Source organism: Mobula hypostoma, chromosome 4 (genome assembly GCF_963921235.1).
Source record: "Mobula hypostoma chromosome 4, sMobHyp1.1, whole genome shotgun sequence".
NCBI lineage: Eukaryota > Metazoa > Chordata > Chondrichthyes > Myliobatiformes > Myliobatidae > Mobula > Mobula hypostoma.
The window spans coordinates 167,878,274-167,893,030 of NC_086100.1; the positions used below are offsets into that span (position 1 = coordinate 167,878,274).

Here is a 14,757-nt window from a genome sequence, read left to right on the forward strand (position 1 = left end):
CATACTAGACAACACATTCCAGACATCTATGACTCTGAGTGAAGAACTTAACCCTCACCATCACCTTCAATGCATGCCCTCTGGTATTAGCCATCTTAATCCTGGGAAACAGATACTCCGTCCACTTTACCTATGCCTCTCAATCTAAACCTCTATCAAATTTCCCTTCAGCACCCGGTGCCCCAGAGAAAACCACCCAAGTTTAGCCAGCCTTTTGTGATAGCATATGCCTTCTTAAACCAGGCAGCATCCTGGTAAACCTCTTCTGCACCCTCTCCAAAGCCTCAACATCCTTCCTATAGTGGGGTGACTAGAACTGTATGTATGACTCTAAATGTGGCCCAACTAGTTTTATAAAGTTACAATATAACCTCTTGACTTTTGAACTCAATGCCTCAACTAATAAAAGCAAGCATTCTATAAGCCTTCTTAACCACCTTATCGACCTGTGTAGCCACTTTCAAAGAGCTATGAACTTGGATCCCAAAATCTCACTGCTCAGCAACATTCAAGGACCTTGCCCTTAACAATGTACTGTCTCCTTGCACTTGCCCTACTGAGGAGCAACACCTCCCTTTTATCTGGGTTAAACTGCATCTGCCATTTCGTAGCCCTTATCTGCAACTGGTCTACATTGTGCTGTATTCTTTGCCAGTCTTCTACACTATCCACAACTCCACCAATCTTGGTATCATCTGCAAATTTACCAATCTACCCATCTACATTTTCATCAGGTCATTTATACACAACACAAATAGCAGAGGTCCCAGCACAGATCCCTGCAGAACACCACTAATTACAGAACTCCAGCTTGAATAAGTCCCTCCAACCACTAGCCTCTGTCTTCTATACGCAAGCCAGTTCTGAATCTAACAGCCAATTCGCTGTGGATCCCATTCATCTTAATCTTCTGGATTAGCCTCCCATGAGGGACTTTATCAAACACCTTACCAAAATCCATGTAGACAACTTCCACTGCCCTACCCCCATCAATCTCTCTCATCATCTTGTCAGAAAAACTCAATCGAGTTAGCAAAGCACAACCTGCCACGCACAAAGCCATGCCGGCTCTCCCCAATTAGACCGTGGGTTTCCAAATGCTCGTATAGCCTACCTCAAAGGATTTTCTCCAGCAATTTCCCTACAACTGACATGAGACTCACCAGTCTATATTTCCCAGGATTTTCCCTTGTTCATTTCTTAAATAGAGGTAAACATTCAACACTCACCAGTCCTCCGGGACCTCGCCTGTGGCAAGAGAGGACATGAAGGCACTGGCCTAGGGTCCAACAATCTTGTTTCCTGTCTCCTTCAGCAATCCCATCAGGCCTGGGGGACTTATCCACCTTAATACTCATGCAGAGGCCCAACATTTCCTCCTCCTTGACCTCCAAACACCCAAACATATTTACACACTCAGCACTGATCTCCTGGTCCTCCATATTTTTTTTCTTGGTAAGTACTGATGCAAAGTAATCATTAAATACTCCTTTAAGCTTGTCTCCTCTTGCTGTAAATGCATACTGTGCATGTGGATAGTAATGAAAGAGGTTATGGTCAGAACGGGCTGGCAGAGTTGCGGATGGATTGCAGATCAGTTTTGTACCTTGGGCCTGTTTAGGGAGGCTTCCTCCTGACAGAGTTTGCAAATCACATTCTCTTCACATTCCGGTACCGAGCCACTGGGTCCCTGTGACAAGAAACGCAATAGTTAAAAACTGCGGCTTTGTGTTTAAGACGATGCAAAATTATTTAAAAGAAACAATATATACTTACAGTTTCTACTTCTGTTTCTGAATTTGACCTAAAATTTTCAAAAGAAAATATTTCAATTTTGTTTTTGACAAATGAACTTCTGTGAAATTGTTGAGGTTTGCTAACCTGTCGAAAGAGTAGTGAGGGAGGGAAAGCAGTAGGGTAGAGGGTCGGGCAGAGAACTAGGAGGTACAATTGGCTGTGCTTGGGAGGCACCTCTTGTCAGTTGTGAAGCAGGACAGCTTTATTCTACACAGACAAAACCAAACACCAACCAGCCAGGAAGAACATTCCAGAGACACAAGAAATCGCAGGTACTGGAATCTGGAGCAACACACTAAGGCTGAAGAAATTCAACGAGTCAGGTTGCATCTATGGAAAGAAATGGACAGTCGAAGTTTTGGGTCGAGACCCTTTAACATTCCACCCAGAACTTCCAGCCTCCAGTGCACCAATGGATTCCATCTCTAGGCTTTTGTGAGTGCACGGAAAAGCTCAGTAAAAACATAGCAAAATACTTTCTTTCGTCATCTTTGGATTTTGGTGAATACATTAATTTTAACTGGCAGCTCAGATGGCACTTGTAGGAGAGAATGTATTTGTTTAACAAGTTATGTATACTCCCTCTGTACTCATTGCTCAGTAATTCCACCCCCACCCCACCCCCAACAGTTCCAAAAGATAACCTGCACTGAAAATAATAGTTTCAGGCATTGAATCCTAAATGACAGACAGGATGTTTCCTGCATTGGAGAGAACTAGCTACAAGGGGTGGTTGGCTTGATTTCCCTGGAGCACTGGCGACAGAGGGAAGAACAGAAAGAAGTTTAAAATTATGTGAGGTATGGAAGTTGTCCTGTCCAAGACCGGAAGAAGCTGCAGAAGATCGTGAACACGGCGCAGCACATCACACAAACCAAGCTTCCGTCCTTGGACTCACTGTACACCACACGCTGTCGGAGCAGTGCTGCCAGGATAATCAAGGACACGACCCACCCAGCCAACACACTTTTCATCCCTCTTCCCTCCGGGAGAAGGCTCAGGAGCTTGAAGACTCGTACGGCCATATTTGGGAACAGCTTCTTTCCCACTGTGATAAGACTGCTGAATGGATCCTGACCCGGATCTGGGCCGTACCCTCCAAATATCCGAACCTGCCTCTCGGTTTTTTTGCACTACCTTACGTTCCATTTTTCTATTTTCTATTTATGATTTATAATTTAAATTTTTAATATTTACTATCGATTTGTAATCCAGGGAGCGGGAAGTGCAGAATCAAATATCGCTGTGATGATTGTATGTTCTAGTATCAATTGTTTGGCGGCAATGAAGTATGAAGATGATAAGAGTCTACCCCCACCTCCAAATGGAATTGTCAAATACTGTAAGATATACTTTTAAGGTGGGAAGAGGAAAGCTTAAAGGAGATGTACAGGGCAAGTTGCGTTGATGGGTGCCTGGAACAGTACTGGAAGCAATAGTAACATTTAAGAGGCATTTAGACACGATCATGCACCAAATTGAGGAATAAGGACATTGCACGGGCATCAGGGTTGAATTTACTTTGGCTTAATTAGTGGTTTAATTAGTTCAGCTCTTGTGCACCAAAGGGCCTGTTGCTGTATAACATGTACGAGAAAAGTTTCTTTACAGAGTGGCAAGTGGCTGGAACGATCTGCCAGGTAGGTGCTGGAAGCAGATGCATTTACACAGACATACGAACAGGCAGAGGATGTCGGGATGTAGACTGTGTGCAGGCACATGCATTTACACAGACATATGAACAGGCAGAGGATGTCAGGATGTAGACTGTGTGCAGGCAGATGCATTTACACAGACATACGAACAGGCAGAGGATGTCGGGGTGTAGACTGTGTAAAGGCAGATGCATTTACACAGACATACGAACAGGCAGAGGATGTCGGGATGTAGACTGTGGAAGCAGATGCATTTACACAGACATACGAACAGGCAGAGGATGTCGGGGTGTAGACTGTATGCAGGCAGATGCATTTACACAGACATACGAACAGGCAGATGATGTCGGGGTGTAGACTGTGTGCAGGCAGGTGCATTTACATAGACATACGAACAGGCAGAGGATGTCGGGGTGTAGACTGTGTGCAGGCAGATGCATTTACACAGACATACGAACAGGCAGAGGATGTCAGGATGTAGACTGTGTGTAGGCAGATGCATTTACACAGACATACGAACAGGCAGAGGATGTCGGGGTATAGACTGTGTGCAGGCAGATGCATTTACACAGACATACAAACAGGCAGAGGATGTCAGGATGTAGACTGTATGCAGGCAGATGCATTTACACAGACATACGAACAGGCAGAGGATGTCGGGATGTAGACTGTGGAAGCAGATGCATTTACACAGACATACGAACAGGCAGAGGATGTCAGGATGTAGACTGTGTGCAGGCAGATGCATTTACACAGACATACGAACAGGCAGAGGATGTCGGGATGTAGACTGTGGAAGCAGATGCATTTACACAGACATACGAACAGGCAGAGGATGTCGGGATGTAGTCTATGGAAGCAGATGCATTTACACAGACATACGAACAGGCAGAGGATGTCGGGATGTAGACTGTGTGCAGGCAGATGCATTTACACAGACATACGAACAGGCAGAAGATGTCGGGGTGTAGACTGTCTGCAGGCAGATGCATTTACACAGACATACGAACAGGCAGAGGATGTCGGGGTGTAGACTGTGTGCAGCCAGATGCATTTACACAGACATACGAACAGACAGAGGATGTCGGGATGTAGACTATGTGCAGGCAGATGCATTTACACAGACATACGAACAGGCAGAGGATGTCAGGATGTAGACTGTATGCAGGCAGATGCATTTACACAGACATACGAACAGGCAGAGGATGTCGGGATGTAGACTGTGGAAGCAGATGCATTTACACAGACATACGAACAGGCAGAGGATGTCAGGATGTAGACTGTGTGCAGGCAGATGCATTTACACAGACATACGAACAGGCAGAGGATGTCGGGATGTAGACTGTGGAAGCAGATGCATTTACACAGACATACGAACAGGCAGAGGATGTCGGGATGTAGTCTGTGGAAGCAGATGCATTTACACAGACATACGAACAGGCAGAGGATGTCGGGATGTAGACTGTGTGCAGGCAGATGCATTTACACAGACATACGAACAGGCAGAAGATGTCGGGGTGTAGACTGTCTGCAGGCAGATGCATTTACACAGACATACGAACAGGCAGAGGATGTCGGGGTGTAGACTGTGTGCAGCCAGATGCATTTACACAGACATACGAACAGACAGAGGATGTCGGGATGTAGACTATGTGCAGGCAGATGCATTTACACAGACATACGAACAGGCAGAGGATGTCGGGGTGAGACTGTGTGCAGGCAGATGCATTTACACAGACATACGAACAGGCAGAGGATGTCGGGATGTAGACTGTGTGCAGGCAGATGCATTTACACAGACATACGAACAGGCAGAGGATGTCGGGATGTAGTCTGTGGAAGCAGATGCATTTACACAGACATACGAACAGGCAGAGGATGTCGGGGTGAGACTGTGTGCAGGCAGATGCATTTACACAGACATACGAACAGGCAGAGGATGTCGGGATGTAGACTGTGTGCAGGCAGATGCATTTACACAGACATACGAACAGGCAGAGGATGTCGGGGTGAGACTGTGTGCAGGCAGATGCATTTACACAGACATACGAACAGGCAGAGGATGTCGGGATGTAGACTGTGTGCAGGCAGATGCATTTACACAGACATACGAACAGGCAGAGGATGTCGGGATGTAGTCTGTGGAAGCAGATGCATTTACACAGACATACGAACAGGCAGAGGATGTCGGGATGTAGACTGTGTGCAGGCAGATGCATTTACACAGACATACGAACAGGCAAAGGATGTCGGGGTGTAGACTGTCTGCAGGCAGATGCATTTACACAGACATACGAACAGGCAGAGGATGTCGGGATGTAGACTGTATGCAGGCAGATGCATTTACACAGACATACGAACAGGCAGAGGATGTCGGGGTGTAGACTGTGTGCAGGCAGGTGCATTTACACAGACATACAAACAGGCAGAGGATGTCGGGGTGTAGACTGTGTGCAGGCAGATGCATTTACACAGACATACGAACAGGCAGAGGATGTCGGGGTGTAGACTGTGTGCAGGCAGATGCATTTACACAGACATACGAACAGGCAGAGGATGTCGGGGTGTAGACTGTGTGCAGGCAGGTGCATTTACACAGACATATGAACAGGCAGAGGATGTCGGGATGTAGACTGTGGAAGCAGATGCATTTACACAGACATACGAACAGGCAGAGGATGTCGGGATGTAGACTGTGTGCAGGCAGATGCATTTACACAGACATACAAACAGGCAGAGGATGTCAGGATGTAGACTGTGTGCAGGCAGATGCATTTACACAGACATACGAACAGGCAGAGGATGTCGGGATGTAGACTGTGTGCAGGCAGATGCATTTACACAGACATACGAACAGGCAGAGGATGTCAGGATGTAGACTGTGTGCAGGCAGATGCATTTACACAGACATGCGAACAGGCAGAGGATATCGGGATGTAGACTGTGTGCAGGCAGATGCATTTACACAGACATACGAACAGGCAGAGGATGTCGGGATGTAGACTGTGGAAGCAGACGCATTTACACAGACATGCGAACAGGCAGAGGATATCGGGATGTAGACTGTGTGCAGGCAGATGCATTTACACAGACATACGAACAGGCAGAGGATGTCGGGGTGTAGACTGTGTGCAGGCAGATGCATTTACACAGACATACGAACAGGCAGAGGATGTCGGGGTGTAGACTGGAAGCAGATGCATTTACACAGACATACGAACAGGCAGAGGATGTCGGGATGTAGACTGTGTGCAGGCAGATGCATTTACACAGACATACGAACAGGCAGAGGATGTCGGGGTGTAGACTGTGTGCAGGCAGATGCATTTACACAGACATACAAACAGGCAAAGGATGTCGGGGTGTAGACTGTGTGCAGGCAGATGCATTTACACAGACATACGAACAGGCAGAGGATGTCGGGGTGTAGACTGTGTGCAGGCAGGTGCATTTACACAGACATACGAACAGGCAGAGGATGTCGGGGTGTAGACTGTCTGCAGGCAGATGCATTTACACAGACATACGAACAGGCAGAGGATGTCGGGATGTAGACTGTATGCAGGCAGATGCATTTACACAGACATACGAACAGGCAGAGGATGTCGGGGTGTAGACTGTGTGCAGGCAGGTGCATTTACACAGACATACAAACAGGCAGAGGATGTCGGGGTGTAGACTGTGTGCAGGCAGATGCATTTACACAGACATACGAACAGGCAGAGGATGTCGGGGTGTAGACTGTGTGCAGGCAGATGCATTTACACAGACATACGAACAGGCAGAGGATGTCGGGGTGTAGACTGTGTGCAGGCAGGTGCATTTACACAGACATATGAACAGGCAGAGGATGTCGGGATGTAGACTGTGGAAGCAGATGCATTTACACAGACATACGAACAGGCAGAGGATGTCGGGATGTAGACTGTGTGCAGGCAGATGCATTTACACAGACATACAAACAGGCAGAGGATGTCAGGATGTAGACTGTGTGCAGGCAGATGCATTTACACAGACATACGAACAGGCAGAGGATGTCGGGATGTAGACTGTGTGCAGGCAGATGCATTTACACAGACATACGAACAGGCAGAGGATGTCGGGATGTAGACTGTGGAAGCAGACGCATTTACACAGACATGCGAACAGGCAGAGGATATCGGGATGTAGACTGTGTGCAGGCAGATGCATTTACACAGACATACGAACAGGCAGAGGATGTCGGGGTGTAGACTGTGTGCAGGCAGATGCATTTACACAGACATACGAACAGGCAGAGGATGTCGGGGTGTAGACTGGAAGCAGATGCATTTACACAGACATACGAACAGGCAGAGGATGTCGGGATGTAGACTGTGTGCAGGCAGATGCATTTACACAGACATACGAACAGGCAGAGGATGTCGGGGTGTAGACTGTGTGCAGGCAGATGCATTTACACAGACATACAAACAGGCAAAGGATGTCGGGGTGTAGACTGTGTGCAGGCAGATGCATTTACACAGACATACGAACAGGCAGAGGATGTCGGGGTGTAGACTGTGTGCAGGCAGGTGCATTTACACAGACATACGAACAGGCAGAGGATGTCGGGGTGTAGACTGTGTGCAGGCAGATGCATTTACACAGACATACGAACAGGCAGAGGATGTCGGGGTGTAGACTGTGGAAGCAGATGCATTTACACAGACATACGAACAGGCAGAGGATGTCGGGGTGTAGACTGTGTGCAGGCAGATGCATTTACACAGACATACGAACAGGCAGAGGATGTCGGGGTGTAGACTGTCTGCAGGCAGATGCATTTACACAGACATACGAACAGGCAGAGGATGTCGGGGTGTAGACTGTGTGCAGGCAGATGGCATTTACACAGACATACGAACAGGCAGAGGATGTCGGGGTGTAGACTGTGGAAGCAGATGCATTTACACAGACATACGAACAGGCAGAGGATGTCAGGATGTAGACTGTGGAAGCACATTTACACAGACACACGAACAGGCAGAGGATGTCGGGGTGTAGACTGTGGAAGCAGATGCATTTACACAGACATACGAACAGGCAGAGGATGTCGGGGTGTAGACTGTGTGCAGGCAGATGCATTTACACAGACATACGAACAGGCAGATGATGTCGGGGTGTAGACTGTGTGCAGGCAGATGCATTTACACAGACATACGAACAGGCAGAGTATGTCGGGATGTAGACTGTGTGCAGGCAGATGGCATTAGTTTGGTTAAGCACCATGCTCAGCACAGACATGGTAAGTCAAAGAGCCTGTTCCTGAGCTGTGCTGTTCCATGTTCTACCTGCTACACAGAATTAGTCCCACACATCTGACACTGACACAACAAATATGAAAATACCTGTCCGATTTGTGGGACCCATTGGGAGTTCTCCCCCCTTCTGCTTGATAGAGTCGAAAGTTTTCTTCTCGAAGCCTCTCCAGCTCCTGTAATGTTAACACAGAGACCTCACATCGTACAAATAATTAATAGACAGTAAACCGAATTACACTACAAACTAGAGTACCAGGTGCACTGACCCCTGGTGAAAGTACCACTGGAGTTCAGAAGAATGAGGGGTGATCTCATTGAAACCTATTGAATATTGAAAGGCCTAGACAGCATGGCCGTGGAGAATGCTTCCCATGGGGGGTGGAGTCTAGGAGCAGAGGGCACAACCTCAAGTACAAGACTTTCCCTTTAGAACAGAGTAGAGGAGGAATATCTTTAGCCAGAGGGTACTGAATCTGTGGAATTCTGTGCCACAGACGGCTGTGCAGACCAAGTCATTGTGTATATTTAAAGTGAAGGTTAAAAGGTTCTTGATTACTAAATATATCAAAGGTTAAGGGGAGAAGGTAGGAGAATGGAATTGAGTGGGAAATTAAGTTAGCCATGATGGAATGGTAGAGCAGACTTGATGCACTGAATGGCCTAATTCAGCTCCTCTTCAGGTGTCCCCCGCTTTTCGAACGTTCGCTTTACCACACCTCGCTGTTACGAAAGACCTACATTAGTTACCTGTTTTCACTAACAGAAGGTGTTTTCACTGTTATGAAACAAGGCAGCGTGTGAAAAAAGGCAGCACGCAATAAAAGGCAGTGCGCCCCGAGCAGCCAAGCTCCTCCCCCGGGAACTGCATTCTAGTTGGCACTGCTTAAACACGTGCCTGTGAACAGCTGTGCCTTACGTTGATTTATTTTGAGCATCCGTTAGCAAGATGAGCTCTATGGTATTGGAAAAGCCTAAAAGAGCTCGTAAGGGTGTTACACTTAGCGTAAAACTAGATGTAATTAAACAATTCGATCATGATGAATGAAGTAAGGACAAAGTTAGTTTGGCTTATGGAAGTTGACGAAGATGATGTTGAAGAGGTTTTGGCATCCCATGACCAAGAACTGATAGATGAAGAGCTGATGCAATTGGAAGAGGGAAGGATAACAGTCGAAACCAAGTGCAGTAGCGAACGGACCGGAAGTGAACTTGTCCAGGAACTGAACGTGAAGCAGTTGCGTGAGATTTTCACTGCAATTGATAACAATGATTGCAGAAAAGTACAACTTTAATTTTGAAAGGGTACGTAGGTTTAGGGTATATTTGCAGGGTGGTTTGAGCGCTTACAAAGAACTGTATGATAGAAAAATGCGTGAGGCTAAGCAGTCAAGAATACAGTCGTTTTTCAAGCCTTCCACATCAGCCACAGGAGATGGCGAACCTTGACCTTCGACATCGAGGCAGGCAGAGATAGAAGAAGATGACCTGCCTGCCCTGATGGAAACAGACGACGATGAGATGACACCCCAGTGTCCCACCACCCCAACACCCAACGACTCAGCCTAACACACCATCATCAGTGTGCTTGTTGTCTTCCCGATTCCATTAAGTGATACTACACTGTACATACATTATTTCTACTTTATATAGGCTGTGTATTTTTATGTGTTATTTGGTATGATTTAGCAGCTTCATAGCTTAACGGTTACTGGAGAGAGTGTTTCTACCGAGAGTGCTTGCGTGAAATTTTCACTACGGAGAACAGTGCGGCAATGACTGTAGAAAAGTATTTCTACTTTATATAGGCTGTGTATTTATCATATCATTCCTGCTTTTATTATATGTTACTGTTATTTTAGGTTTTGTGTATTATTTGGCATGATTTTGTAGGGTTTTTTTTGGGTCTGGGAACACTCAGAAATTTTTCCCATATTAATAAATTGTAATTGCTTATTCACTTTACGACATTCCAGCTTACGAATTATTTCATAGGAACTCTCCACCTTCGGATAGCAGGGGAAACCTGTATCTTACGGTTTTATGGAATGCAACAAAGCTATGCATGATTAGCCTGTAGTTGTGAGAGTGCAGGCTCCTATTATTTACTGTCAGAATTAAAGATCGTTCACTCTCAGAGTCACCTGATTCCTAAATCAGTTCTTGAACCAACCGACAAAACACTAATCACTGCAGTTTAGCGACACTATGACCACTCTATGTCCCTATGTGACTCCCTTGTCCATTCATCTCTCCCCTGATCTCCCTCCTGCACTATCCTTGCAAGCGGAACAAGTGCTACACCTGCCCCTACACCTCCTCCCTCACTACCATCCAGGGCACCAAACAATCCTTCCAGGTGAGGCGACACTTCACCCGTGAGTCTGTTGGGGTCATCCACTGTGTCCGGTGCTCCCAGGGTGACCTCTTGTATAACGGTGAGACCTGACGTAGACTGACAGACTGTTTCACGGAGCACCTACGCTCCGTCCACCAGGAAAAGCAGGATCTCCCAGTGGCCACCCATTTTAATTCCACTTCCCATTCCCATTCTGCTATGTCCATCTACTGTTGCGATGAGGCTTGGAGGAGCAACACCTTATATTCTGTTTGGGTAGCCTCCAACCTGATGGCATGAACATCGATTTCTCAAACTTCCAGTAATAATCCTCCCCCCCACCTTCTTCCCCATTCCCTTTTCTCTCTCTCCTCTTATCTCCTCACCCGCCCATCACCACCCTCCAATGCTCCTCCCCCTTTTCTTTCCTCCATGGCCTTCAGTCCTCTCCTGTCAGATTCCCCCTTCTCCAGCCCTGTATCTCATTCACCAATCAACTTCCCAACACCTCCCGGTTTCACCTCTCACCTTGTGTTTCTTCCTCCCCTCCCCCACCTTCTAACTCTGACTTCTCATCTTTTTTATGCTCCAGTCCTGACGAAGGGTCTCGGCCTGAAACATCTTCTCCATAGATGCAGCCTGGCTTGCTGAGTTCCTCCAGCATTCTGTGTCTGTTGCTTGGATTTCCAGCATCGGCAGGTTTTCTCTTGTCTATGACCACTCCGATCACTTTGCACTAAAATGGAATGTTTTATTGTTCTGAATTGTGTCCCTTCTTTTACAAATTGTCTATAATTCATTTCACTTATGTTTTCCTTGTAAACGTTGCTTTCACGATGCTACGTGCCTGTGGTGCTGTTGCAAGCAGGTTTTGCATTACACCTGTGCATACGTGTATGTGTTGTGCGTATGGGAATAAACTCGACCGAGTATAAACTGTGAACACGAGATCCACGTCAGACACGAGAGTCTGCAGATGCTGCAATCTGGAGACTAACTATCTGGACCAACAATCTATTGGAGATCAGTGGGTCAGAATTCTGATGCAGCATCTCAAGGCAAAGGGTGGTTGATTTGATTTTGTTAAAACTATAAACAGCTTTTTACAGTAACATTTTTGATATTTAGAACATTTCCATGTCATTATTTTTAAGAGCATCTTCACTTTAGTTTTTTTAAAAACATGAGCTTAAGACTTTAGGATAGTACCGCAGGTTAGCATTAAGGGCTGAAGGGGCTCTACTGTGCTGTGCTATGGTCTATATTCGTTGCTTACCTCTGCACTTGGTCAAACACCATTAATGCTGTACACAGTATTTATATGAAGTGTGTTGTGTGAAAGAATCAGTTTATACAGGCAGAGAGGTCTACTGGTACAGAAGCAGCTTTGAAAGGATTTAAAGAAAAATATTATTTGACTGGAATTCATTCAGAGAAGGATGATCCAAATAATGGATGGCTTGTCCTACAAGCCCCAACATGCTGGGACTCCAGTTGTTGAAGTTTAGGAAAATGAGAGGTGTTTCATTTATTAAAATATTCCAGAATTCCAAGCAATGACTCTGACAACCCCACTGAGATGATGGTTCTACTTGTAGGAGAGTCCAGAATCCAAAACAATGACGATGAAAACCACCCCCCACCCCCGGGGGAAATCTTCTGAACTCCCTGCTATAGTCCTTGCAAATATTTATGGCTGTGACAGGCAGTTTCTAATCAGGAAGGGAATTGAGGATTATTGGAGAAAGGCAGGGATGTGGACTTGTGGAATGTCAGGAGATTTACAAGGATGTTGCCTGGATTGGGGAGCATGCCTTTTGAAAACAGGTTGAGTGAACTCGGCCTCTTCTCCTTGGGGCGACGGGAGGATGAGAGGTGACCTGATAGAGGTGTATAAGATGATGAGAGGCATTGATTGTGTGGATAGTCAGAGGCTTTTTCCCAGGGCTGAAATGGCTGCCACAAGAGGACACAGGTTTAAGGTGCTGGGGAGTAGGTACAGAGGAGATGTCAGGGGTAAGTTTTTTTACTGAGAAAGTGGTGAGTGCGTGGAATGGGCTGCCAGCAACAGTGGTGGAGGCGGATACGATAGGGTCTTTTAAAAGACTTTTGGATACGTACATGGAGCTTAGAAAAATAGAGGGCTATGGGTAACCCTATGTCCTGGGTATGACTCTAAACTAACCGGTGACGAGGCTCTGATTGGGGACTTTCAGAGCTTTGGGGAAAGTGGAGTTACCCCTTAGTCATTCACTGCTCCCAGGGTCGCTCTGACCCGGAACAGTAGCACCTGCAAGGGTTCCTGCTCAGGATACGAGCGAAGGCCAACGGCGGATCCGGCAGGTTCAGTAACTCTTATGACGGAGAAGGCGGATGAGCTAGGACCTCAAATCTCAATGGCTATAGTACAGGCGGATGAACATTTGGGTAGAGAAATGGCGATTTCTTTAGTTCGCCCAACGGTAGGCAATAGCAAACCACCGTTGCTAGATACTAGGTTTCCTAAAATCTAAGGAAACCATGGTCAAACTCACAAAATGTATCACACAACAACAGCGTCAAGAGGATCTTCAAGACAATTCTGAAGATGCTTCGCTCGGTAGGGTTGATTCTGGTCAGCAGGGGATTGCCGACCGTCATCAAGCTACTGCTCATAAAATTGAAGTAACACAAAAGAAAATTATTGCCACTTGGAATATAAGAACCCTATATCAAGCAGAAAGACCGGACAATGTGATAAATGAAATGGAAAGTCTAAAGATTATCATGGGAATTAGCGAAGTTCATTGGATGGGTGCTGGAACATGTCAGAATAGAAATAAAACACTAATTTATTCTTGTGGAACATCCCATACTAATGGAGTAGGAATCATTATGGATGAATACATGGCAAAAAGTGTTTTAGGACATTGGGCAGTATCAGAAAGAGTGCTCCTTGTTAGATTCAGAGGACAACCATTTGATTTAGCAATTATACAGGTTTATGCACCAACAACAGATGGAACAAATGAGGATATAGATAAATTCTATGAAGAGCTTGAACAAGCAAAGAATGGATGCAAATCTCAAGATATTGTTATTGTCATGGGAGATCTAAATGCTAAAGTAGGACAAGGTGCTGATGGAAATACCATAGGAAAATTTGGACTAGGGAAAAGAAATGAAAGAGGCGAGAAATGGGTAGAATGGTGCAAGATGAATAATCAGGTCATTATGAATACCTACTTTAAAAACCATCCAAGATGCTTGTGGACCTGGAAAAGTCCAGGTGATAACATTAAAAATCAAATTGACTTTATTACTATAAAGCAAAGATTTAGAAACTCAGTGACTCAATGCAAAACATATCCAGGTGCAGACTGTAATAGTGACCGTAACCCAGTAGTATATCATGTAAAAGTAAAACTTAAAAAACTAAAGAAGCAAAAACCTGAACAATCCCTTGACTACTTGCAATTAACTAAAGAAAACTTCAGACAAGAATTTACAATTGAAGTAAGAAATAGGTTTCAAAGTCTAGAAATAGAATCTGTTGAATGTGATAGCAATCATGTAGAAATGCAATTTAACCTCTAAAGGATGCCTTGGTAGAATCAGCAAAGTCAGTGATTCCTAAAAAAGAAAAAAGCACAAAGAATAAATGGATGACAGATGAAATCAAAAATCTAATGGAAGAAAGGAGACTGAA

General features: G+C 45.6%; 1 protein-coding gene across 4 annotated transcripts in view; it reads right to left on the reverse strand.

Moving 5' to 3' along the window:
* rufy3 (RUN and FYVE domain containing 3) overlaps nucleotides 1-14,757 on the reverse strand; it is an 84,359-nt gene that overhangs the window by 2,901 nt on the left and 66,701 nt on the right. For all 4 annotated transcript variants that reach the window (XM_063046925.1, XM_063046927.1, XM_063046926.1 and 1 more), the window contains 3 exons: nucleotides 8,822-8,907; nucleotides 1,777-1,804; nucleotides 1,607-1,690 (listed from right to left, as the gene is read on the reverse strand). In XM_063046925.1, coding sequence (XP_062902995.1) covers nucleotides 1,607-1,690; nucleotides 1,777-1,804; nucleotides 8,822-8,907 — 198 coding nt within the window. The remainder of the gene's footprint in view (nucleotides 1-1,606; nucleotides 1,691-1,776; nucleotides 1,805-8,821; nucleotides 8,908-14,757) is intronic.